The sequence below is a fragment of the Tympanuchus pallidicinctus genome, unplaced genomic scaffold (genome assembly GCF_026119805.1).
Source record: "Tympanuchus pallidicinctus isolate F22 unplaced genomic scaffold, pur_lepc_1.0 scaffold13, whole genome shotgun sequence".
NCBI classification, from domain to species: domain Eukaryota; kingdom Metazoa; phylum Chordata; class Aves; order Galliformes; family Phasianidae; genus Tympanuchus; species Tympanuchus pallidicinctus.
This window is the reverse complement of record NW_026294648.1, coordinates 7,088,197-7,114,526: the sequence shown is the minus strand read 5'-3', so window position 1 is coordinate 7,114,526 and position 26,330 is coordinate 7,088,197. Positions and strand designations below refer to the sequence as shown.

Below are 26,330 nucleotides of genomic sequence, written 5' to 3'. Positions count from 1 at the left end.
CGCACCGCCGGGAGCGGCTCACAGATCCCGCCCCGAAGGCGCTGCCGTCATTCACACGGAGATACGGCCGGCCCGCGCGGATGCCGCTGCGAAGGACTGAACCGTAACTGCGACTGCCTAAGGCGGCTCGCTTGCTTGTTCGCTCGCAGCCCGGGCGGCCGTCAGCCCCGACACTTGCCGCCCGCTCGCGTTCTTCCCGCCCGAGAGCAGAAATCGGCGCCGCCCCGCCCTCAGCTGGGCCCGGCGAGGCGCGAAGCCGCGGCTCGGCCGCTCCCCCGGCTCCCTCGGCGCATGCGCTCCCGCACCGGCGCATGCGTGCTGTCCGTCCCGCTGCGCGGCGCCTTTGTGGCGGCGGGAGCGGGTGGCGCTGGGGTTCGGGGCCGCCTCCGCTCCCGCCGGGGGTCCGGTCCTGTCCCGTCCCGTCCTGTCCCTGTCCCCACCTCCCGCGGGAGGCAAAGAAAGAGCGATGGCGTCTCGCTAGCCGGGCGTCCTCGGCGCGGCCCGGCCCGGCGGCTGCGGCCCTCCCCGCCCCGTGCCGAGCGCTGCGGGCGCGCGCCTCGCCTCAGGCCGCGGCGGGAGCCGAGCGGGGCCCGGGAGGCCGCGGACGCCGCTTCTCCTCCTCCTCCTCCTCTCGGCCATGGCTACCGAGCTGGAGCCGCCGGCGGCCGGGGCCGTGTCAGGCGGGGCGCCACTGGAGGCGGAGGAGGATGAGGAGCACTGGCTGTACGGCGGTACGGGCCGGCGTGGGCTGGGCGTGGGGCCGGGGAACGGGCTGGGGGAGCGGGGCCGGGGTGCGGCTGTGTGCCGGGGATGGGGCGGGGGCCCGGCATCCCCGATGTTGGTCCGACTCAGGCCGAGCCGGGATTCCTTGAGCCCCCGCCGTCCTCTCACGCCTCCCGGCCGCGCGGCTCCGCGGATGTGTTGGAGCCGCACGGAGCCCCGCGGCTGCCGCCGGCTCCCCACACAGCGCGTGCCTTGAGGCGGCTGTTCTGCCCTGTGGGTGCGGGTGTTGAAGTCTGTGCCTGCTGGGAGCCTTCTGCAGGCGGCTGCTGTTGGGTGTGTTTTGGTCGGTTGTGGGTTGTTTTCTTGGTTCTATCATTTCTAGTTGAAATTTAGGCTGCCCTGAGGTTACGTTTGCCGTGTCACAACTGGGTATTTCTCTCGCTGTGCACATTTTGTACTTAAATCTGTCTGCTGTGCCTTCACTTGAATAATTTCATTGTTACCATTTTTCCAGATGACACCACTGGTAAGCAAGAAGACGGACCAACTTCTGGGTAAGTCGGAGGCTGTTTGTTCATTCTAAGACTGTGCTGCAGTGGTCAAGGCGTGCTGAGCACAGCCTGAGGAATGCCATGGACCAGTGCTGCTGCCGGGTGCCTCCCACCCTCCCCATCACACGGGGCCACTGCTGTCAGACTGGGCCCACAGTGTTTGTATGTGCGTAAGGTGAACTGGGTCAGTTGACCCATTCAATTTAAAACTCTTTCTTCCTTTTTTTCCCTCAAATAAAATTTAAATCGGGTGTATACCAATTTAATATCCAGGGAAAATAAAATGGCCTGGGGGTATGATTTGATGTTGGTCAGATGTTAATACTGTGGCATATAGCCTGGAAAAGCTAAAATCCTTGAGCCTAAGTTAAAACCTTAATATGATCAAGTCAAAATTTTTTTGTGTGATTTGTGAACTATCTGGTTCAGGTAAGACTGTCAAGCGAAAGCTGTGGAAGCAGCCCAGTGATCAGTATTGATTTTTGTGCATGAAATCATTGCCTGCTCTTGACAGTAACTCCTCCACAGTTGCACAGTGTGTTCTGCACCAGCAGGACTTTTTCTCAGCAGTTGCTCTCTATTGCCATTTTATATGCACGATGGTGTCAGAAGGCTCCAGAGCTCACTAAGCTGTGCTGTGCTCAGAGCCATCACACGTTCTTGGTCGCATTCACTGTTCCCTAAGGTCATTGTAGATCTGGAATCTGGTACTTTGGTGATTGTTACTATCACCTACTACATATATACTATCCTACTGCTGCAGTACATGCCCTGTGCCTAGGGAATAGGGCAAACTGACCAAAACAAAACAACAAAACAGAAGTTTTAGCTGCGATATGTGTGACAGCATCCTTATTGACAGTGAGTATCCTCCTGAATTCAGAGCTGTGGTGCATTCTGTGACGTTGTCTCTTTGTGGCCTCCGTTAGCAGTTACCCACGGATGTGGTGCTGGCTTGGCTGTAATGTTTGCCTCTATCCACGAAACATGGTGCAGGACACAGGGCCCGCTGTCATTTCCTAGCCTAAGGGACATGTTGGACGCCTGCAGTCTGTGCAGGATGCTGCACCATCCGCACACAGTGTGTGGGGTTACTTTGGCTTTCCAGGGAAATAGAACGTTTCTTTGCCTGCACGTGATGGCTGTGGTCCTGACAGGTGGTTCATTCCCACAGAGCAGACAGGTTAGGGATTGACTGTTGCTTAGCTAGTGTTTATTTGAACTCCAGTTCATACATTTTAATGCACACCCACAGATACTTCATGTGACTGAAAGCTGGAGGTAATACTTGCCACTCTTACTTTATTCGGCCATCTTTGATTCTTAAGAAAGCTGCAGGATTGAGATCAATGTTACAGGTTGCCTGGATGTGGCAAACCTCTGTCAAAGTTTTTGGAGCCGTCTGTGAAGTTTGCTGTAGTGATGCATCTTCTGGTCCTCGTGTAACAGGCCACGTCTGTGACTTTGATGTACTTCCAGAGGCTGATTTTTCGCTTAGACACCTGTGCTAATTTGTATAACAAAGTGTCTTCAGCCATCACCACACAAACATCACTTCAGCTGCTGAAGTGTCCATCTCTTTGGTCTTGACTTGACTGAAGTTCTCTATATATGGGGGGATTTTGCAAGATGAGAGCTTCAGTGACTGCTCAAATTATTCCTGTCTGATTTTGTTGTTCTTTTTCCTCCCTAGCTGCTGAGTTGTGTTAATATGATCTGTGGCTTATCTGTTTGGTGTGTCCTTTTGTGCAGCCTTCTCAGTGGTTTTAATCTGACCAGTGTTTGGATTCTGTTGGGTTTTACGTGTGTTTCTGTTTGAAGATAACTTTGTGTGTGTTTATTATCAGATGTAATGTTTTAAATTAATTGCAGAGTTGTTGGGTTTTTTTTCCCCACGAAGTACTGGTGGCAAAACTGGCTTGGACTACTCCAGCAGTGTGTTATTAAAGCCAAAATTGTTTTGAAGTTCTGCTGGGTTTTTAACTGTGCCATTAGAGAAGAATGGCCTCTCTTCACCTGCCAGATCTGTAACACTCAGTATACTCTTTTCTAGCTTATGTGTGCCAGTTTGACTTCCTTGCTTGGTGAATGCAGTAGGCAATGTTAGCAATGTACCAACTGTTTCATGGGAGATAAATCTGAAACTGACCATTGTCGCATTAGGACTAATCTGTAATGAACGGTAAGATGGGGTAGATACTTCTCTGTCTCTTCTTCATCAATAAGTAGTTAAAGTTTAATGTAAGCAATTTGTGGGAAGACTAAAATCACTTTCTCCTTGATTTCTACTGGTTAAACGTCCCTGTTGTTTACTGTGTACACATATTATTAGCAGTCTACAGGACAAGGTAACTTTTGTTATTCTGAGGACGTTGAATTATGGTTTTTTCTATCAGCGGTGATTGTGTCAAACCAAAACTGAAAGCTGTTGCAGCAGCCACAAGCATAAACAGCTGAGTGATGCTTGGCTTTGCTGTCTGTCAGGTGTTCTTTGGAATCTCTAACCTTGCTCTTCCCAAGAAAGGCAAAGCCAAGCAAGGATGGTTAACAATTTGTCCCACATCTGAGGTATCTGCCAGCAGCAAAAGCGCACTTCATGAATAGAACCTCTGTATGAAAGTCACCTGGGCAAATGCTTTAGAGATGTTTGTAGGTGAACCTCTGGGTTGGATTTTTACTTATTTTTGCCTGTTGCATTTACTAGACATGCAGAATCTTCTCATCCTCTGCAAGATGCTCCTCAGGAGAACCGGCCCGTCGGCAGTGAGGACAGAGAGGTGTCACAGCATGTATGTGTTCCACTGCAACTGGTAGACATATCTGGTTTTGTGCTCGTAAATATTCATATATAAAACGATCTGTTTGTGAAGGTGCTGGTCCTGCTCTCAGATACATTTGTACTGTTGTGGAGTCCTGTTGCTGCTGGTGACAGCAACAGGATTCTCATCTTGGTCTTGTGTAGGGGGGATTGAGCTGTGGTCTGAACATTGCTTATGCCCACTGAGATGGCGAGGGAAGGCCTCTGAAGCCACAGGCTGAAAGGAGAAGCATGGTATTGCCATCAGCTCTCTATATAATGTTATTTGGGTATCAGTAAAATACAGGGAATGCTGCAGTAGAAGGCCCAAAGTGCTGAGATTGCTGGGGATCTCTTTTTGATTCTTTCTCAGACCTCATCTCAATGCTGAGTGATGGGAAGAGGCTTGCTTCTGCCCTGTCTGTCCTCCAGTGTTTTCAGTGAGGTTATTTCCTGCCACTGTGGTATGTTAATAGTGTTCCTGGAGAGTTCTGTCAAACCTGCTTGCTGTGGAAATGGAGGGAGCACTGGGAGCAGCTTCCCCATGCCATTTTGTGGTGGTGAAGTGTTAATTCAGCTCATGCATCTTTTAAAGCTGCACCTGCTGAATATCTTAGAGGTTTCCTGCTCTCTTGTACATGAGCAGCAGAGATGTGTTCTTGATCACAGTGGGTGCTGCACCAAAGGCAAATCAGCAACTGCAGAATGAATGTGTGAAGTTAACAAACTCATTGTGAGAAATGAACTCACAGAACTGTTCAGCAGCTTCCTGCTGTGGAGACTGTGGTATGAGAGGATATTTATTCCAAGGGCCTTACGAGAAGGCTGGTGAATATTTTGGTGACTTTATTTGTGATTTTATACCATGACTGTGGAGCAGTAAAGGAATGTCAGGCTCTCCCACCTGTCTCAAAGACAGTGGAAGAGTTGGATCTGAGAAATGTGTCCCAATTCTTTGAACTGGGATCAATCAGTCCCACCTTGAGAAGTCTTGCTTTGATTCTTGTCTAGAGTCATTTTTTTCAAAGGATACAGCAGTTTGTTCACAGCCCTCTGTCTGTGTTGAAGGCATCCATGGTGGTGTTTTTTTTTGTCTCCATGGGCAACTTTGTACAACTTTGGAGTGCAATAGAATACATTATCTTTATATCAGGTCATTCTTTATAATAGTCCTTCCTCATACAAGATTGATAAGATTAGAATTACTGTCCAGAGGAACTTCTCAATTTTATGTGTTAGTAAACTCCTATGTGTTTTATTTCTGTAAGGCCCTTCCAAGTGGAGAAGATGATGAAGAAGACAGTGATAGTGACAGCGATGATGACGACGTGAAAGTTACTATTGGCAATATTAAAACTGGAGCACCATCGTACATGTATGTACTGCTGGGGTGAAGACAGGGTTTGATCTGAGGTGGAGCTGGTGCATTAATTGGGATTGGAAGCAGGGATAAGGGTTGGTCTGCATTCTGGGAGACATGGGAGCAATGGCCAGAAAGCAGGAATGGAATTCCTTGTTGAAATCCATTGTTAAAATAGGTATGATGTTTCATGGATCTGCTGCTGGAAAATTAACCAAGTATTTTTTATTGCTTGATTGAGTAAAACTGAAGTTGGGAAGCTGCATTTAATTCATCATCTGTGAAAGCTTCAAGAAGAAAGATCTATATTGTTAAGAATTTACAAAAGCTGTGAGCTGACTAGTTTCAGCTACCTGGTTTCCTGTGATTCACAAACGGTGAGGCTGATTGTGAACTAGGAAGTAGTGTCACTGAATTAAAATAATACCTGAATTGGCTTAATAAAAATAATAAGGAGTATTTTTGCTTTTATCAGCATTCCTTTGAAGGAAATAACTTGTACACACTTTGTAACACATTCTAATTTTTTTACTTCATGTGTTTTTCACATCTCCAGTCACAGAGGTAGTTTGAGTCTGGGGGATTGCTTTGCAAAGCACTGCTCCATCCTTTTTGTCAGCAGCTCACTAGATTTTGTAGACGTCCTTTTAGAAATCTGATCCTTCTTTGCCTCTCTCCTCAGTGTGTGATACAGGTGCAGCTTTAATTTCCGTGTTGTTCAGTTCCATTTCAATAATCATACCCATTCTTCTAGCCACCAAGAACTCTTTGAAATACCTTTGTGTTCTCCATCAAGACAACTCCTTCATATTAATGTTGTTGGCCAGTTGGCCAGATTGTTTCCTGCGTTTCCACAGGGTTAGGGAAAACTGCTAAGTGAATTTCACTTCTAAGGTGCTCCAGCTTGGATTAAAAATTGTGGAGAGGTGTGAGTAAACCAAAGCGAGCTAAGTGTCTTGTGGAGGGTGTCAGGGTTTGACTGTACTTTTTGTAGAAAAATTCCAAATAATTTGTCTGAATACCAACCAATCTAGTTGTTCTCTTCCGTATAGGGGAACTCCTATGAATCTGAACTTAAAAACGGGTAGAGGCTATGGAGCATCAGCTTCAGGTATTGCTGTTACTTTCATCCTTCACATTTTGTAATATTTCACTTTTCTGGCAAAGGCAGCTAAAGCAGCTGCAAATCTTCTCTGTTTGGAGGAAAATAAATTAACGAATCTGATTTAAAGTCAGAACAATAAATGGAGAAATAAAGAAAAAAAGTCTGGCCTAGAGTATTATCTGCACATACTTCTGCAGATCAATTTTTCCTCACCGTTCAATTTAATGTATGTAGTATACTGAGACTTGTATTCTGTCCTTCCTCATACGAGAGGCTGTGTTTTCATGGCCTTTGCATGCTTCAGTAATTTCTGTATGCAAACAACAACTTACCCTCTGATTGAGAAGATGAGCACAAATTTCCTTTGGGGGTTCTGTACCCAGTGAGGTTTTTCTGATTCTGGTCAGTACATTGTCTGTTCAAAATAAATTCTGGAAAAGTCTTTTGTTTTAAGAAAAATTGCATGTTTGGGGAGGGAGAAGTTAGTATTTTGCCTGGGGAGAAAAGTTCTTTTCTTTGTTTGGGATAAATTTCATGCATGCTGTAATCATTCACTCCAATATCAGTCTGTGTTGAATTTGCTTCTCTGCTGTTCAGCTGCAACTGCAGTGTGCTCTGGCAATTTACAGAGTAACTAAGCTATTTTTTTATTTAGAAGCTGATTGTGGTTTCCTCTGTGCTGTAAAGCCAGCACTAAATTCAGAGTGGCACTTTTTTAACTGGAGCAATTTGCTCTGCAAATTAGTGGATAAAGGCATTGCATTAAAGGTAGTAACATTTTCTCTTTCTCCAAAGCCAAGTTGCAGCCCAAAGGTATTGATTTAGATGCCGCAGGGAATATAAACGGATTGCCTGTTATAGAAGTGGATTTAGATTCGTTTGAAGACAAACCATGGAGGAAACCAGGTGGGGCCTCATAGTTTCTTGTGGTAAATATTTTTTGCAGTTGTCTTTTTTATTTCACGTGTACTTCCTGTCCTTTTATTGCTGCCATGGCAGGGGGATGCCCGAAGAACTTATTTTGCTCAGCCTCTGATGTGCTTCTAGACAACTGGTTTACAATGTTTTGATTGATCAAGCCATGCTTTTACCTAAAATTGGGTTGCACTTACTCTATTTATATAATTTTCCTAAAGGGAACGCTTTTAAGAACACAGTTAATTCACTAGTTAGTAAACGTTGCACTGAGAGCAGTACAGCACAGTAGTTTGGCAGTGGTGACACATGCTCTGCTCTTCGTGTGCTGCAGCTCACTTCCATCTTGTGGTGGCCGTGCTCCCAGCCACCCCGTGCAGCTTTCTCATGTGGGCCCTGGCTGAAATATCCCCTCTTCAGGGCAGTGGTGGTGAGAATTGCCATGTTGCAACGTATTCTAACAGGAAAGCATTTTTTTCTTAAATTCTGCTGCTGCAGATGGTTGACTAAAGGAGAGCAGAATGCTTCCTACTCTGATACGGTGGGATTTTTCTTTTAGAAAAACAGCATTGCCTAATTCTTAGCCAGGTTCTGCCCCTAGGTGTATGGCTGAGGAAGTCCCCACTTACTGCTTCAAGACCGTGTTACGTAGGCAGAACTTTGCACAGCAGATCTTTGTATATGCACAGCCTCTTCTGTCTTCATCATTTTTATTAGGGAAATTTCTCCTTGGAAGCCACAGGTGTGAGATACTACAAATGAACTCTTGTATCAAATTAAGACAGAAAAAACAGAAGTAAATGGAAAAGCCAAAGAGATCCAAGTATTTGCTGTGCTAATGTGATAAAATATTTAACAAAATATTAGCTGAAGTGTGAAGTCCATTTGTCTCTTTTCAGAAAATAATTATTGTCCCAGTAGGCCCTGTATATTATCCATCTTTCAGAAGTTTTAGTGTGCTTAGAAGTAGTACTTCTGTAAGGTTATCTGTGGCATATTCTTGATATTTCTTGTCTGCATGAAATGAAGGGCATCAGAGTATCACAGTGCAAATAACTGTTGATGTATTGTGGTACCAAACCACCACTAAGCACCCTGTGATTAATAATCGTATAAAAATTGTAGCTTTTCATATATAGCAGTGTTCCAATTGATTGTGGTGTGAGAATGAGAGGGCTGGGAAGTGAAGAAGTTGAAAGGAAAACAAGTGAAGTTCAGAGTCAGTGCATGGAGATCAGCCTGGTCGTGCTGACATCCCTAAACCAAAACAGTGCCGACTAGCCCTGAAAAACAGCATTGGAGTATGAATAGAGAAGGAAGGTGTCTGCAGAGGTGTGGCCCATAAGTTAATTTGAGATGGCAAGCAGGTAGCTTACTCAGCAGCCTTTCAGGTTTATGTCCTTTACAGGTAATTGTTCAGCTGATTGGTATCTGTTTGAGAGAGAGGATGAAGAAATACAGTGTGGAAAAAATAATAGAAGGCTGAAATATAGGCCAATCAAAGAGATAAGTGAATATTTCTGAATCTGCCTTGCTGACATCTGTGTATTTGGGAGGTACAGCAGGAAGAGTGGCTTACCTTGGAGATGAACTTAAACCTCGCTTTGTAGATCCAAGCTTAGCCTGACAAGTCCTTGTGTATCTGCTGCTTGCTTTGGAACCGTCTGGCTGGGATTGCCCTTGCAAGGGCTTGTAAGGGACACTTAGCAAGGTGCAGGATGCCCTAAGATGCTTCCTGATGCCAGGTGTGCCTTGCAGAGCTGCTGCATTTGTCGCTGTGCATCTGCATTCAATCGCTGCAGTTTGAGGCCTTCTTTCTTACTCAGAAGTGTTCATGTGAAAATTGAACATTTTACAGAAGAGTGAATATCAAAGTAAGACAACATCCTGGATGACCACAGTTAGGATTGTGTCTAAGATGTAATAATGTAGTATGAGTCGTATCAATAAAAAAAGAAAAGAAAACTTCAGTGCTGTTTCATCAAATGGCTGAGCCCCACAGTTTCTGCTCAGAAGAGCAAAGGCTGTGATGCTGCCTGAGCTTTGCTAACAAAAGGTTCTATGGCACCACTCTGTTTCCTGGTGGTGCTTTCCCCAGTTCTCAGCTCTTTTGAACAACTGTGGGAAATCAGTCTGAAAAAAAAAATCCAGTTGCTGAATAACTGTTTGGAAGCATCTCTTTATAGCCTGCATACATACTGTACTCTACTGCCCAAGCAGCCCCACTGCTGGTTAGGCTGCAGACCAGTTGCAGCAGTCTTAGCTGTGGCACACAACAGATTTCTGACAGGATGAAATGAGCTGTTCTCTTAACTTTGTTTAAGCTGTTGGAGGACGGTTGGAGAATGCAGGCCTACCAGAATCCCAGTGTTAACCTCTACTCTCTTTATCAGGTGCTGATCTTTCTGATTACTTTAATTATGGATTCAATGAAGAGACGTGGAAAGCGTATTGTGAAAAGCAGCGACGGCTTCAGCTTGGGCTGGATCCTGCTCCTCCCATCAGCACTGAAAATAAAATCACAGTAGGTGTCGTGTGTGCAGTAAAACTAGGACTTGTTTTTTGTAGTCATGGAGATGATAGTATAAGGGTACGTGGTCACTTACTTCTGAGCTGTTCCCTATTCCTTCCAGTGATGAGAAATACAAAAATGCCTTCAAAAATTAAATCTCGCTGCTAAAAATCTTGTCTCTGTGGAACAAACAGCTCTGGCATCCTCCTGTACTCAGCACTGGTGAGGCCACACCTCGAGTGCTGTGTTCAGTTTCGGGCCCCTCACTACAGGAAAGATGTTGAGGTCCTAGAGCGTGTCCAGAGAAGGGCAACAAAACTGGTGAGGGGTCTGGAGCACAAGGCTGATGAGGAGTGGCTGAGGGAGCTGGGATTGTTCAGTCTGGAGAAGAGGAGGCTCAGGGGAGACCTCACTGCACTCTACAACTTCCTGAAGGGGGGAGGTTGTGGTGAAGAGGGATTTGGCCTCTTCCCCCAGGCAACGAGCAGGACACGGGGCAATGGCAGCAAGTTGTATCAGAGGAGGTTCAGGTTGGACATAAGGAAGAACTGTTTCTCTCAGAGAGTGGTCAGGCACTGGAACGGCTGCCCAGAGGGGTGGTGGAGTCACCGTCCCTGGCAGTGTTCAAGAGGCGTCTGGACGAGGTGTTGTGTGATGTGATTTGGTGCTTGTGGTGGCAGTGGTGATGAGGTGATGGTTGGACTGGGTGATCTTATAGGTCGTTTCCAACCTTGTGATTCTATGATTCTATGGCAGCCTGGCAAGTTTGAGCCGCTCGAGCAGCAAGACCTGAGTGAGTGTCTGGTTGATTTTGAGACTGTCCAGGTTTTGGGGTGTCTGATTAGTAGATCCTGTGGATAGGAGTATGATTGATGGAACTACTGATTTCAGGATTGATCTGAGTGAGGCTGGGTATCAGTGGCTGTTAAGGTTGCTGCTTGTTCTTGTTGCAATTGTGTAGCTGCATTTTGTTTTTAGTGATTGCTTTGGATATGAACCTTTGTAGAATTTCATTAGGTGGCTGACAGCTGTTAATCTGAACTCGAACCAGTGAGTCAAGAACAAATATTACTATCTTCAGTTTTGTTTTGAGGGCTACATGAAACCGAATGTGAGATTATTAAACTTTTGGACTCCTAATGGGCAAAAATGTGGACAACAGTTTGGAGTAGCCAACTAGTCTACAGAAATGTCAGCCTCCTTGAATGTAGAATAGGTTGTTTGTTTGCAGGAGCACTGTGATTGTTTCTCCTTGGAGACTTACAGTGGAGTCTTATCTCTGATGCGTCAGTGATTTATAACTATATGCATTAAACTTGTGTGTTACATATTGCCTTCCTTAGGTCCAGCAAGGAAGAACAGGAAATGCTGAAAAAGAAGTGGAAAACAATATCATCAAAACAGAATTCAAAACAGACTTCTTGGCTCTTGTCGGAGGGCGCATGAAAGCTGGGCCTCCTCCCAATAGGTAAGAGATGATGCAGATATAAAGCTTGTGTGCACTCTGACATAGTTAAGGTACACCTGGGCTATATTTGAATCTCCTCAAACTGGAAACTGAAGGAAGATTTCATTTGGCAGGAAGCTACTTTGATCATTCATTCCCTATTGTCATCTGCAGCAGTGCTTTGCTTAGGGTTGTGCAGCCCCTGCCTCCTCATTTATGGATTCCTGTATTCTGGCTAAAGGGGAATGGTTCTGGGAGTGGGAAAAACAAGGCAAATCCCTCAGCTTTGAGAGCACACCTTGCTGATGGCTTATGCTTACTTGGCTTATTCTCATTCCCTTGATGTTAATCTTTGCCTTTAAATGAGGATGAATTACATTTTTGGCAACTGATGAGAGGAGCTATTGGTTTCTGAACATGTGTGCTACGCTGATAGATGAGTACTAATTTGTATCTTCCTGCCACAAGAGAATCCACAGGGCTGGACTAAGCAAAACAATTGAGTTATTTTGATTGACAGCCACTTTGGGGGAAATAGCTTTGACTTCATAAGGTAGTAGGGTTTTTTAATCAAAAGCTTCAGAAAAATAAAGCTGTAAGGAACTGGAAAGGTCAGAGACTTGGAGTTCTATCTTGCAGAAATCAGTTTTACATCCCAGCTTTCCTTTTTACAAATAAATAAAGCTTTGTCTGAGAAAGAATCAATCAAATACTTCAAGTATAAGCTTATAAAACATTTCTTGGTCTGTTTGCATGTGAGCAGTGTTTGCATGTGCTAGCATTTCTGTCACTGTTCATAGTGTCATCAGATTGGTCCTGCTTTTTCCAGATGTTACGCATTCCTCCTAAATTTTGAAAAATCTACAGCCCTGTAAGAGAAGCTGGTGCTGTTTTAATGATGCTGCAGTTTTGTCCATTTTGAGAGTACTGATACAGGTTAATGGAGCTTTTGTTCAGAACCAGGAGGAATATCCTCCCAGGATGCATCACAGCATCTCCAAAATCCTGGGATTACCACTGAGATTTCTTTTTTTTGCTTAGACAAAGCAAGCAGGTTTCACTGAGGAAATTTTTTGTCTTACCAGCGAGCTGACATGGTTTTTGTTCACTGTTTAAACTGCCTGCAGAGTTAGAAAATTCTGCTAGTGGGAAAAGTTGCCATGTTTTTTTCTGTAACTGCTGGAAAACATGTCTAAGGCCGAATTTACAGAAATCTATTGCTTTGTGATGATAGGATGAGGGATTATTAGACTTCACTTGTGGACACCCCTCTCTCTCTCAAACTTGTAATGATGTTACAAGTTTGAGAGCAGCTCCGCAGAGAAGGACCTGGGGGTCCTGATGGACGACAGGCTGAACATGAGCCAGCAGTGCGCTCTGGCAGCTCGAAAGGCAAATGGGATCCTGGGCTCCATCAGGAGAGGGGTGGTCAGCAGGGACAGGGAGGTGATCGTCCCTCTCTACTCGGCTCTTGTGAGGCCCCATCTGGAGTACTGTGTCCAGGTGTGGAGCCCTCAGTACAAGAAAGACATAGAGATCTTGGAAAGGGTCCAGAGGAGGGCGACTGAGATGAGCAGGGGGCTGGAGCACCTCCCCTATGAGGACAGGCTGAGGGAGTTGGGCTTGTTCAGCCTGGAGAAGAGAAGGCTGCAGGGTGACCTCATTGCAGCCTATCAATACCTGAAGGGAACCTACAGCCAGGAGGGGAGTAAACTCTTCAGAAGGGCTGACAACAGCAGGACTAGGGGAAATGGATCCAAGTTGAGGGAGGGAAGATTTAGGTTGGATGTTAGGGGGAAGTTCTTTACAAGGAGAGTGGTTAGGCCCTGGAACGGGCTGCCCAGGGAGGTTGTGGATGCCCCGTCCTTGGACGTGTTCAAGGCCAGGTTGGACGGGGTCCTGGGCAACCTGATCTGAATGTGTGTGTTTGGTGGCCCTGATAGGCAGGGGGGTTGGAACTACATGATCTTTGAGGTCCCTTCCAACCCAGGTGATTCTGTGATTCTGTTACAATAAGCTCCTATGCAGATGGTCTTGCCCTGAGCACGATGTGGGTATGACGTAGAAGAACGAAGCAGAATGCAGTGACTGGCTTCCCTAAAGCACAGACAGCACTGTGTCTGGGCTACATGAGTATGCTTTTGTTCATGCTGAAGACAATGGCAAAACTTCTTCGACTGACAGAGTAGAGTGTTGGGAGGTGGGATAGAAAGTATCTAACAGTCTCATTTGTAAGTAGTTTTGGTGGTGTGGGCATCAGTTGGAAGATTACACTTCTCTTAGTTTCTGTCCAGACTGATCATGCTAAAGGTTTCTCTTGATTAAATATTCTTTTCCATTCAGCATGATCCTGGAATTATTACTCAAATCCAGGGAGGTGGCAAAGGATTTAGTTCTGAAGCTGTGTCTAAAATCCATGATTTTTTACTCATATGTGGTGGTTCTTTCTTTCTAAGTGTTCAGAGAGACCCAATTCATCCCTATAGGCAGAGCTCAAATTGTCCACATGTGGAAAAAATGCCATCATTCATCTCCCATCTCATTTGCCTCTTAACCTGCTAGTGCAGCCTGCAGAGTTGTGTCCTTCCTGGAAGAGAAAGAACTTAGCCATTTTGCTTTATGTTGTTGTGCATGAGAGAGGTGTTTCTGCTGGGGGAGGGAGAGGGGAACTGCTCCTTTTAATGTCTTTGAGCCTAAAAAGATTCATCTGCTTTGTACCAGGAAGCTGGGTGGGACAATTGATGTGATTGGTGGCCAGGCTGGCACAATTAGGAGAGTGGAAGGAAGACGACGTGATAAGCATGCCTCTGAAGAAAATCCCATTCAGGTAAATGTTTTGAGCTGTCTTAAAGAATTTTCTGATTTTTACTGCATTCTCTGTGAACCCAGATGAAAGTCTGTGCTTTCCTGACTTGCCGTATAACTGTTCCCATCTACAGAGTAGCGAGCAGTGTATCACTCCTCCTAAAGTGTGTGTATGCATCACTCTCTTTTGCAGGTTGAATTAACTTCTGTGCTAAAAGCTCCTTGCTAGGAGCTGGAGATTGTCCTGTCAAACACCAGCCTTCCCATCTGGGTGGGAATGCTCAGTTTCCCTTTGTCATTGGCTCTTCAAGGTATTCTCAGATTGCTGAGTTGGGGGGCTCCTATGTGGATTATTCCCTTCCTCTTTACTGTTAGGTTGGAATTTCCAGTCTTGTAGTGGAGAACTCCTGCGTGGGGCTTGCATTTCTTCAAAGTAACGTTTAGGCTAAGCATCACAGGACATCGCCTGCATAGCCTGCAGCTTCAAACTGGATCCAGTTCAGATCTATGTCCATCAATTTCTGGTAGACTTACATGGCAAGAACACATCTACTACCTTTCTCTTACTAACCACCGTTAATTCACAAAACAAAAGGACAACTTTACTCTTTCTGGGCACAATTTTTGGTTTGTGTTTTTACATGTGTTCTCATGGTCTGTTTACTCTTTAGTGGTCAGTTTCCAGCTTTTACCAACTGAGGCCAAAAAAAAGAATTTGTTAAGAGAAAATTTGCTGGGTAATGGTTGTTTTTCCTCCCACTTAGAAGCTTTGATACCCTGTATTTCCAAGTTATTCTGGTCTCCCTGCATATTGATAATTCCTTCAGCAGTAGTGAGTGTTTAACCTACTTTTGTTGGAGATGTGAATCCTCTGGCCTACATGGTCACAATCTAGAGCAGAATTGGCCTCTTGTTGTCTTTGTGAAAGACGAACTGGATTTAAAAAAGGCTAAAAGATGACAAATAGAAAGCAGAGCAGCGTCACCCTTGAGGGTGGCTGGTTTTTATTGGAAGCCTCTGCAGGTGACAATTCTATTGGAGGCTGAATTGAGCCTCTCAGCAGTGGAGCAGACGGTGTTTGTAACACCGAAATGTTCAGCTGTCTTGCACAGCTCTGCATCCTGCTTGAATCTGGTCTTGCTGCTATTCTGCTTAAGAGAAAGTGTGTTTGTAAGAATATTGTTTGCTTTGATAACTTTCTTCCTCCCCAAAGGGTGCTGTGCCCAGGCCCAGCACGGCCTAATCTTTTCAGGTGTCTCAGAGCCCGTTTTGGTGATACACTTCCTTTATGCTGCTGCATTGAGGTCCTTTCTGCAGGAATGAATAAGACTAAAAACAGTTTTCCTTTTCCTCTCCCTCCCAAGGTTCTCGGGGATCATGGAAGCAAGCCCCAGCCCCCGCAGCAGCCCCAGCAGCCGGCGCAGCCGCAGCAGCCCCCCCAGCAGCAGCCCTTTGCTCCCCCAGCCGGTCCTCCGCCACCCCCACTTGCTGGACCGCCGCCGCCGCATTTCCTGCATCCCCCTCCTCCTGTCACTTCTGTGCCACCGCCACTGCACCCTCCAGGTGGGTGCTGAGCAGAGCAGGCAGCCCGTGCTGCAGGCTGGGGCATCCCAGGCTGGGCAAATCAGAGGTTTGGTCAGTAATTGCTGCGTGCGGTCAGACAGCGGGTACTTAGGCTTAACCAGTCGTTCAACGCCTCCTTCAACCATTTCAACATTTGTCCTTAAATATTTTTAAAATAGGTCTGTTCCTTGAAGAAAAAACTCGAGGTTTTGTTTCGACGAAAGGGTCTTTAGGTGTTGTGGATCTTTTTGCTTTATTGCTAAATGTTGGGAAGTGGGTTTCTGATTATCAGTGGAAGAAGAAAAGAACAAGAATTGCTGACCTGTGTCAGATCATCAGGCTGTTTAGTACAGCACCTGCTTGGTTCTGACTCGCTGCAGGTGCTTCAAGAATGATGCTCGAACTGTAGTGTGAGAAGGCAGCAGAATTTAATATTATGATACAAAGGTAAACATAATAATTTGGGAAAACAATTCTTTGTAAGCCAGTTACTGTTTAAGAGCGCTTTTTTTTCCCACTGGCTTGATTGTTCAAATGTGTGAAACGTTATTCAAAAGCTTTAGGTTGAGGTGCAGAGGATGATGTGCTTTTCCTTTTGTCCTCATCTGTTTTCGTTGTGTGTTTGTTTCCGTAGGTCTGCCACCACCCGGTCCAATTCCAGGTAGGTGTTAACTTGTCTCATAACAACAGCATGCACAGATGGCCCCATTGAGCATTTGGATTAAGTAACTTGAAAGAGGATGACACTGGGCCCATTTTAGAGCACAACTAATCTAAGGTTAATAAACTCCAGTGCAGCACTGAACTCTAGCTGCTTATTAACAATTAGTAAGGGTTCTTAATTCTTTCTGTCTTTCTGACTTTCTTTTCTTAAGAACAATCCTGCAAAGGCCAGTTAGATTTGAAATAGTTTAGTTCTTATCTTACACAGCAGGTCTTTGAGTGACAAACTGATGATTTGTATAGGAATTTGGTGTGAGACTGAGCAGAAGGAATGCAAGAAGTACCAAAGAAATGCCATTTCCATCAGAAGCCCTTTGCATCGTAGTGTGCCTTAGAGCTAGTGAATGCTAATAAAGAGATGTAACAACCAATCTTTAGCATAAACTGTGAACCTCGCTAGCTCAAAGCTACCACAAAACTGAGTTTCCTTTAATTGTAACTATTTTTTCTACTATACATTTTGCCTAGTCCAGGGAAAAAAAAACGTGTAGCAGTATTTCTGACCAGATGCCATACATCTGCAAGTCCAAGGCTGGTGGCCACCACAAACGTGCAGTCAGGCCACTGCCTCTGTGTTGTACTACACAGTTGATGCATCTCCTTGCAGGTCTGCACTCAAAGCACTTTCTTGGACCTAATGTGCTTATCCTCACTGTGTGTCAGACATGCTGAACTTGTTGCACAGCTTTCTTGTTTGTGCTTTTGTGTTCATGGTATGCCCAGAGCTTCCCAAATAGGAATGCAGAAAACCTCTACCAGCTGGGCTATCTCTGAGACTCAGATAATTTCTGTTTGTTAAAACATCACTCTTCATACTCCTCTCAGTGTACATTAATATTGCAGAGCTGGTTCTCCTTGTAGTACTTAAAGAAACCTTTAAGTACTCATAATAAACTTGGTTTGAGAAAGCTTTATTGTAGTGAAACTGGATACAAATGCTGGTCTTGATTCTAGACACTGCAGCAGTCAGGTGCTAGTCAAGTGCATTTAGTTTGGGAGGAGTAAGGTAGAAGAAATGACCTGGCTGGTACAAGGAACTTACAATTCAGGTAACAAGGTTGGAAAGGGAGATGAAGAAGAATACTACCTGCTAATTATGGTAATGAAGGTGATCCACCACCATTATAGCTAGGTGTTCATAACAGTAGCACTTTGAAGTACTTGGGCTTGAGCAAGTGAGCAAATGTGATTGAAATGCTCTGGGCATTGTATTTTATTGGAAGATCTTTCTTTAAAGAAAAGAAAAAACAAGCATCTAAGGGTGAGACTGTCCTTCAACTTGTTTGCAGCACAGGTCTCCGCTGGGTGAGTTAGAGACTTCAGGCAGGTTCTGTTGCAGCGAGACCCCCTTCTTGGGAGGGGTTCTGCTGACCTACTTTAGATGCTTACAGGAGGAGGTGATGAATTGTCCCAGGTTTCATCAGCTGAGCTGGCTCTATCTCCATGGTCTTGAAGAAGAGCCTGGAGCTGCTGGCTTTAACACAAACAGCTGCAGTTGGGCAGATGGCTCCTATCTTTTTAATCAGCAGTGTGCTCTTTTTTGATGTTAAATGGTAAACAGATGAATTTTTATGCAAAATCAAACCAATGGATGTCAGTAACTGCTATAGGAAATAATGGTTGCTTGCAGTTAGAAAAGACATTGAAGAAGCTCTCTTAGGAGCAATTGGCATGTCCTTCTCACCTCACATTAGTTAAGGTTGAAGAGTTTAGCTTTAAAGGCTTATGTCACTTCTGCAGGTCACTGTTGTGTACTGCTGAATTCTCCTTTCTGAAGGTAGTGGCTTGTGGTCCTTTGTTAGAAATGGACTCTTTTTTTTAGCCTATAATCTCTGCCTTGTTGGTGCCATGTCTTCTTATTGTTTTTAGTTATATGAATATGTGCTCAGAAAATTGGCTTCCTTTAAGAGCAGTGATGGACGACAAGTTCCTTGTAGCTTTCTTTTACTCAGCTTAATCAGCGGAGCAATAAAACCTTTGCCATAGTTGCAACTTACCTGCATCTCAAAACCCATGCTTTTCTGTCTTCCACAGGACTGTAAAGATTAATGTTTATGCCATAATTAATCTTACATTTATGATGAACAAGCCAAAATACAAGGTAGCGCTTCCTTTATTTTTCCTTCAGTAGCCCTACAAAACTAGCGCAGCTAGTTTTAATTTTGGTTGGAGATGTAACCCTAAAGGAAAAATACTGCATTCCAAACAGGTCTTCGTTCAAACATTTTATTTTATTTTAAACTTTAACTGCATTTACCTGTAAGCAGCAATGAAGTCTTGTTCCCCTCAAGTACGACTGTGGTCTCTGTGTGATGACTTCCATTCTGTGTTTAGGGCTCTTCCCGCCGCCTCTGGCCCCGCCACCAGCTCTCCTCATCCCAACGCTGGATGGGTAAGGCTGTGCCTGGGGTGGACTCTCCATAGGCAGGAGTGATGCAGGGTCCTCCTGAAGTCAGCACCAGTGGTTGCTAGTCTAGGTTTTGTCCGGGGTGGGAGATGGGAGAAGATTCCGGATCGAATTCTGTTTGCAAAGTGCTGATTGATTGCACTGGTTTGCCTTGTTTTGTCGTGCTAATGGCATAGGAAAGAGTAAGTTTTAGGGTTGCACTTTAATACTGAGCAGTTGATAGCGTGCTATGTTCATCCAGGTTCCCTGTGAGTCTCCAGGTGCTTTGTAAGCATGGGTTATTTCCCAGGAAGCCTTCCGTGCCTGAGTTACACCAGGGAGGGGTAAAGCAAGGCAAGCAGTTGAGGTAAAACAGTTTCAAAAGGTGTGACAAAGCAACTGCTCCTGTGGGCATTGCTAAGAATTTACAATGCAAAGTTAAACACAGTCACTGGAACCAGGGGTTTCCTGTGAGGATATCTTCATAAAACGTGGGTTAAATGTGCAGCACAGACATTCCTACAGGTGGTTTAGCCAAGGGCTGCTGAAGTGAGTAACCTGCATTCCATTCTCTGTCTCCAAAGGCAGCCAGCCAGCTACAACAACAGACAGCCCCCTCCGTTTGGCTACAACTCTGCGGGTGAGTACTGAGGACAAGGAACAGTCAGACTGCTCGCATCTCGCTGCTGTCCCTGCTGCTACCTTACACCCCAGAAGTGGAGCCTTGTAATGGCTGACTGATTTTGGCTGACTTGGCAGCAGGAGGATGCCCAGCTCTGTAGGCCCCTTTGCCATCTAAGCCAGGATGTCTGGAAATTTTTCTGGTGGGGACCCCATAGTGCCTCCTGCATAGGAGGACCAGCAGAGAGCTGTGGCATTGCATAGCCATGGCATAAAGGACAGGGGTGGTTTTGCAACACCAGTAAATATGCGGGCTTGATTGTGTCTTCCTTAGGGAAAAGGTGTTCACTTGTTCTTAGCAAACTGATAAAGGTGAAGAGGGAGATGTGGGCGTTGTGGGGAGCTGGGCCTTTGTTGTCTGCAAGAGCGGGGCATCACCTTTAGGTCCAGCTGTTTGGCTGGGTTCGGCTGCGGGGATGGATGGGTGGGAAGGATGCTGACACTGCTCCAGGCAAACAGGATTGCTGCTGTCTTGCTGCAGACTCGGGTTTCATCAGCTACCCACCCATCTCCACGTCCCACACGCCCTGGGTGACCACGGTGGACAAAGGCGCGAGCGGCTCTGGCAGCAGTCACTGGGAGTATTCGGGCTCACGGCGCGAACGGGAGCGGGAACGGGAGCGGGAACGGGACAGGGACCGCACGCCCACCACCAGCGAGTACAACAAGTGAGTGCTGGGGCTGGCGGGGTCCTGCTGCAGCCACCTGTGCGGGCTCGGCCTGTCCTGGGTGCAGAGAGGTTTGCCCTGGACCAGTTACATTTTCTGGCAAAGCGTACTGTGGGTGAATAGGAGCCAGTGTCACTGGCTCTTTTCTTTTTGTTTAATCCAGCAGGACCAGTTCTGCTTGCTCTCCCACTTGTAATGTGAGGCCAGTGAATGGAATAGCCCCTGTCTATTTATTTAGTGTTTTACAGCTCAGTGTGAAGCAGCAGCCATAAAAACTCCCCCTTCTTGTCTTGTGAATGAAACTGTCTAAGATAAAAGCTGTGCCTTGCTCAGCTGTCCTTGCAGAGGCTTCAGGGCATGAGTGCCAGTCACAAGGAGCCAGCCAGGAAAGAGGAACCCTTCAGGAGACCCTGGATGCTCCTGAGCAGTGCTGAAACAGTCATCTAGCTGAGAGCTGATGGGAGCAGGTGGCAGCAGTGCTGAGAGCACATGGGAGAGGGAGCTTCATCTTCCCAGTGTTGATCTAGGTCTCGTGAAGGCTCAGCTGCAGTGACTCCTCCTGAACCCATTCCTTATGTGCTCTGCTCCAGGTGCCTGTGGTACTTCTGTCCCAGGGAGCATCAGTGTTGTGCAGTCTTCAGGGTCGGAAGTGCCATCAGTCATTCGGAATGTGACCAGAATGTGCACTCTGGCAGGGCAGCGCTGCCAGCTCTGGGAGCTCACAGGGCCCTGTACGGAGTAAACTGGGCAGAATTTCCTGGACTTTTTTCTTTCAAGTTTATGTGCACTGCGGGAGAAACTGAGGCAGAACTGAGCCAAAGACCAACGTACCGCAGTGTGAGGAGCCCAGGCTCCTGCACTTCCTGAGGGGTTCTTGCCACAGCCAGGTCCTGAGAATATCGTTGGCATTTCTGTGTGCTTTCAAGCACGCTGACCTCCAGGATCATGCTTGCCAAGCAGGGCAAGTGGCTATGCTCAGTGGAATCCTTTAGAGCACTCTCAGATGATTGATAATGCACATTTATTTGTCTGGCTTGTTTCCATGAGTCATACAATGCTGTTTCAGAGTTCATTTCTCTCTGAGGCTGAATATCGTTTCCCACAGCGGCTCCTATTAACCCCCTAGACATCAGCTTTCAAAAGTAGAGAAGAGACTGAGGAATGAGTCTGAGTTTGGGTACGTTGTGCCCTCCCTTGTGTGTAGGTTGGATGAGGTGCCTTGAACGCCTGGGTGCAGGCAGAAAGAGCCCGTCAGTGTCTCTCACAATTGCAGTGTGGGCAATCTGAGTTTTTAAAGTCACGAGGAAGAAAACAGTCTCCTAACTTGTAATTCTTTCCTGTGAGTTAGACTGTGGAGCAGTAGTGCAGTGAGATAGTCTAGCACCTGGGGAGGCAGAATGACCAAAGTAATACGTTTCCATTGATTTGGAGCAAGGCAGCTCGGGCTTTCGGGAGCACCACGAGTACCTCTGCCTGTTGGTAGCAGGGAGTGACAAACTTTGATGGGGAGGGGTTCTTCAGTCCTGTGAGCACGTCTCCAGGCTTTGGAGCCCACGAGCATCACATCCACGCCTCACTTCCCACTCTGTTCCCAGCGAGGACGAGCGGTACCGCTACTACGGCCGGGAGCGCAGCTACGACTTTGAGCGGGACTATCGGCGCAGCCGGGACCGCAGCCGGGAGCGGGAGGACCGACACCGGGAGCGCAGGCACCGCGACAAGGAGGAGAGCAGCAAGCACAAGTCCTCGAGGCGGTAAGGGCCCCTGGGGCTGAACTGGGCTGCCGGTGGGAGCTCACCTTCGCTCTGGACAAAATGCCAAGTGCTCCGAGGGTGTATTTTGGTCATGCCGGCTTCCTGTGATCTGCTCCAGCCCTGAGATGTGCCTGGGCAGGGAGCAGCCTTGCTGCTTGCAGTGGGGCAGGATGTCGGTCGGTGCTACAGGACTGCAGCGTTGTCTCAGAAAGGGGAAGTCGGCCTGCACCAGATACCGCATCAGAGCTGCGTGAGTCCCAGAGATGAGATGTATGCATAGTGCAAATCCACGGGAAAAGCATCCGATTTCGGAATTGTGTGTTCCTGTGCAGAGCGGGTCTGGTCTCCAGTCTGAGACAATCTCAGTTGCTGCGTCACTTTACACCCTGGTAATGACTTGAGCAGACTTGCTCCCTTTGGTTTTTTTTTGGTGCTTGCTTTCTTTTGGAAGAAATTCATGACAGCTCTGTAAGTAATTCCCCTTTCTTGAATGCAGTGTCAGAAAAACTCTTATATAGTGACTGCGGGCAAAAGGCTGTTCTCGTCCTTAAGGTTCTCATCCTTAGGTTTCCGAAAAGGGACAGATTTCTGAAGGTTTGGAAACGAAAGGATGGAAAGAAAGGCTAAGAGCATAATCCACATGAAACAGAAAACAAATGGAAGCTGAGCTGATACTGGCCTAACAGGCCAATAGCTTTAAGGGCTATTTCTCAGCTTCCTGTACTCAGACTGGAATTCACCAAATTGGTGTCCAAATCAGAGAGCTTGATTTGGAGAACTGGGCTGCTCCACCAGTTGGAAATGAGGTGACTTCTCTGATTGCTAACCACACACAGATGCACTCTCTGTTGCTCAAAGTGGCAGAATGAAAAGTATCTTTTCCAAACCAAATGAAGGAATGTTTTCTGTGTGAGGCCGCTCCTAGTGTCATCAGAGACCCTCCTGAGCCACCTGGCTGTGCTTTGGGCCTGGTCAAGGCATTTGCGGGTGGATGGAAGAGCTTTGCTGTAGTTTCCAGTTTACTGGGCATCAAGGAAATTACTTGCAGGTAGTTAAACCACCAGTGTGGCACAAACCACTGCCATATTGTTACCTGCCAGTAACAGAACACAGAGAACGCAGGGCTTGCCAGGTGCTGCAGGAGCAGTGTGGGGCTCACAGGTCCCCTGCACCACCCCATCAGCCACTTGGGCTGGGGTTGCTGCCCTGTGCCAGGGATCCTGGGTCAGTGCCCCCAGCAATGCATCTGGAAACCAGTGGAGGAGATAGAGGAGCTTTAAAGCACATAGCTGGTGAAGTGCTGGGTCATTTGTGAGAAAACAAAAGCAGACCTACCCTCCCATTGGGAAACCCGGGTCTCTCAGCTGCATCGACCCACCTCTTGCTACTGGCCTAGGGCTTTCCCCAGCATGTTCAGAAGAGCAGAAGTTTCCCAGCATCTCTCAGATTTAGGACTCTTCCTTTTCTCAGCAGCCTCAGTGCTTTATATCAAAACTGGTGATATGGCAAGGCTATCGGAGTTCCCTCAGGAGTGGGATGGACACAGACTATATGTAATTGTTTATTATAAACAAATAGATCACTACCCCAGTGACCCTGACAGCATTCCCAACAGTGCACTGCCTGCCCAGCTGGGGTGCTGCTGCAGTGTGGGGCATCCCACAGCTGCCTGGAGCTCAGGTGCAGCTGGTGCCCGATCATCCCCAGCGAGCAGAAAACCTTCCCACGGCAGCGCAGTGCCCCGCATTGCTGCTCTGCCTCCTCTTGCTCTGGATCCCAGTGCTCTGCCTGTGCTGCACAGTTGGTGTGTTTGGTCTCGGCTGTGGCAGAGCTGTGCTGCTGCAGGCTCTGAGGCCTTTCCTCTCCTCTCTCCACCCCCTCCAGCAAACAGCACGAGAGCGAGGAAGGGGAGAGCCATCGGCGCCACAAGCACAAGAAGAACAAGCGCAGCAAGGAGGAGAAGGAGGCCAGCGAGGATGGCACGCAGGAGGGAGAGGAGCAGGACAGCAAGGAGTGAGGGCCCAGGAGGGACGTGCTCCTGTGGAACCAGCGGGGCGGCGGTGACGTTTCATTCTGGTTTTATTTTGTGTTTTCTTCATGTGTTTTTTTTCCCAAGGGAAGAGGGCCTGGCTCTGGGTGAGCAGTGAAGCTCATCGCAGTGGTTCGAGTTGAGGCTGCACGTGCAGTTAAACCTTTTTTGTTGTTTTCTTTTTTGATACGAGACAAAATACAGCAGTACTAGTATATAAAGCACTGAGCTACTCTATTCATGAACATCCTTAGGGAGAACTTTGTCGTATCAGATCCTATGGTTTCTGATGGAAGATGGCTTCAGCTGAAACTAACACATTTAGGTAATAGTTTTTGTTTATTTTTTTTATGTCCATCATTCCTTTTTTGAAAAACAGGACAGTAAGTGCAACTTGAAATTTATTGTCCAAAGAAAAGTGTGATTTAGATCCCAAGAGCCAGCTTAGAGACTGGCTCCTAGTAGTGAAGTCTCACCCCCAGGTACAGTTGTGTGTAGCTATGAAAACGCATTCCCATTTCTGTGTGCCAGGCAGACAGCCTGTGAGGAGGAGCAGCTCGTGCTGGTGGGCCTGGGTCTGTCTGACTGTGCTCTGCTGCCTTCGGGGAGCTGTTGTGTTCACACAGGGTATGCAAAGACTTCAAAGCTTCTTTTAATCCATCATAAACATAGTTCTACCACGTTACACCCCTAAGTGGAAAACCAATGGACAACCCATAGTAAGAGCATGAGTTTCTTTTTAATTAGCTTTGACTAACTGTTGTTTTTTTTTTAACTAAGGGTTGAGCTGAATAATTTAGCACAGTAGGTAACAAAAAGTTCCATCTAGCAGTTTGCCCTCATGGGGTTGGCTTATTTCTATTTGGATATTACCAACACTCCTGTGCAATGCATTCCTTCCCCCCTTAAATCTTAAAATAAATTCAGTCAAATTCCAGACTTTGTTTGGACTTTAGTACTGGTTGAGTAGGGTGCAAACATATTTCTGGGTGGGAAAAACAGGGGAAGTGGTTTTGAGGGTTTTGGTATGCCTGGTTCTTAAAGAGAATGTTGCACTTCTGTTAGCATGAATCCACATGTGTCTCATTTTAAGTATCTTCCACTGTTTTGACTTGATATTTCAAACTGTTCTAAATCTCTGCCCCCAAATAATGTGGTTTTGAAACTTTACATATTTTTTGTATCGTAATCTTGCAAGTTGGAGTGTCATGTGAAGCTTACAACTGTAGAGACTTGAGCCAGTACAGCACTATGGCAACAGTTTATATGCTATGATGGTGCATTTGATGGGTCATTAACTACCAAACCTATGGGGAGAAGAATAAAGTATGGGGTTTTTTTTGTTGTTGTTTGTTTTGTAATATTGCTTTTAAAATGTGCTTTGAGGTCATGGGATGTACATGTGTGGGTGAGGTGTGTGCCACCAACCAGCTGCAGAACAAGGCTGCAATCAGGCTTCACGGCCCCCAGTGCTCGCAGGGCCAGGAGAGCAGCTGGGGTGCAGGATGAGCGCAGGGGAGATAGAAATAAAACTGAGAGGGATGCAGAAGGCTGCGTGCATGCAGTCTGGAAGCGTGCTGGTGTCTCCTATTGCTTTGGGTGTGTTTCGGTGCTGGCAGAGGCCGCAGTTCAGCTTGCTTTTTAGGCTGGTTGAAGCCGTTTCTGCCTTGTCCTCCAGTGCTGGGCCAGCACAATGTGGTGCTGTGCAAGAGGGTTTGGCTGACAGCAGTCCTGTCAGGAAAACAGGTTGTGGTTGTGCAGACTCCAGTCCTTTGTGCAATTTGCAGCTGCCAAGCACACTGGTGTGGCTGGCCTGTTGTAGAAGAAAGCGATGGGAGCGACGGAGAGCAGGAGCCGGCCCTGCTGCTGACAGATGTCTGCATCCTCATCGTTGCACTGTGGTGACAAACGTGCTCCTGCGCTGCTGGGGAGCATGGAAAAGGGGGAAGCACCAGGGATCCTTGCTGGTGCCTCCAGAGCGAGCTTGTGCTCTGTAATTATGAAATCTGATTTTTTTTTCCAGAACACGATCTGTGAAATCACTGGGGCACTGAGCGAAATGGCAGGCAGTGGCCCCCAGACCTGGCTGAGCTGGTTTTTGCCTTTCTTGAATCAGGGGAAAATGCTTGTCAGTAGAATTTCACGCTAAGGTAAGTGTGGAGTTCAGCCCCCAGGCAGTTCCTTCTCCATTTCTGCACTCAGGTCCAGGGGTGTACAGAACCACCCTGCATCTCTGCCCCTTCTCTCTTCCTGTGTTTGTGGAGGTGGCAGAAGCTGCCCAACCTTTAAATGGGTGTAATTAAGAGTGATC

The 26,330-nt window shown here is 46.7% G+C and overlaps 1 protein-coding gene across 2 annotated transcripts; it reads left to right on the top strand.

Annotated features, from left to right (window-relative positions):
• The first annotated feature begins 568 nt into the window (after positions 1–568).
• Positions 569–25,380, top strand: LOC128075765 (pre-mRNA 3'-end-processing factor FIP1-like). Of its 2 annotated transcripts, XM_052672764.1 has the most exons (17): positions 690–731; positions 1,238–1,277; positions 3,328–3,456; positions 3,979–4,063; positions 5,340–5,446; positions 6,484–6,542; positions 7,332–7,442; positions 9,845–9,975; positions 11,307–11,431; positions 14,132–14,237; positions 15,580–15,778; positions 16,413–16,439; positions 18,836–18,893; positions 19,472–19,527; positions 20,050–20,236; positions 21,832–21,990; positions 23,875–25,380. In XM_052672764.1, coding segments are annotated over exons 5-17 (1,353 nt in total). In that variant the 5' UTR covers positions 690–731; positions 1,238–1,277; positions 3,328–3,456; positions 3,979–4,063; positions 5,340–5,444; the 3' UTR covers positions 24,008–25,380. The 2 variants fall into 2 exon arrangements, with proteins under 2 accessions (XP_052528723.1, XP_052528724.1); XM_052672763.1 differs by lacking the exon at positions 3,328–3,456 and having other exon boundaries at positions 569–731.
• The last annotated feature ends 950 nt before the right edge of the window (positions 25,381–26,330 follow it).

Coding starts and splice junctions, on each gene's coding strand:
- LOC128075765 (XM_052672763.1), top strand. CDS start 638: ATGGCTACCGAGCTGGAGCCGCCGGCGGCCGGGGCCGTGTCAGGCGGG. Junction 15,779..16,412: donor ACCGCCACTGCACCCTCCAG/GTGGGTGCTGAG, acceptor TTGTTTCCGTAG/GTCTGCCACCACCCGGTCCA. Junction 20,237..21,831: donor ACCACCAGCGAGTACAACAA/GTGAGTGCTGGG, acceptor CTCTGTTCCCAG/CGAGGACGAGCGGTACCGCT.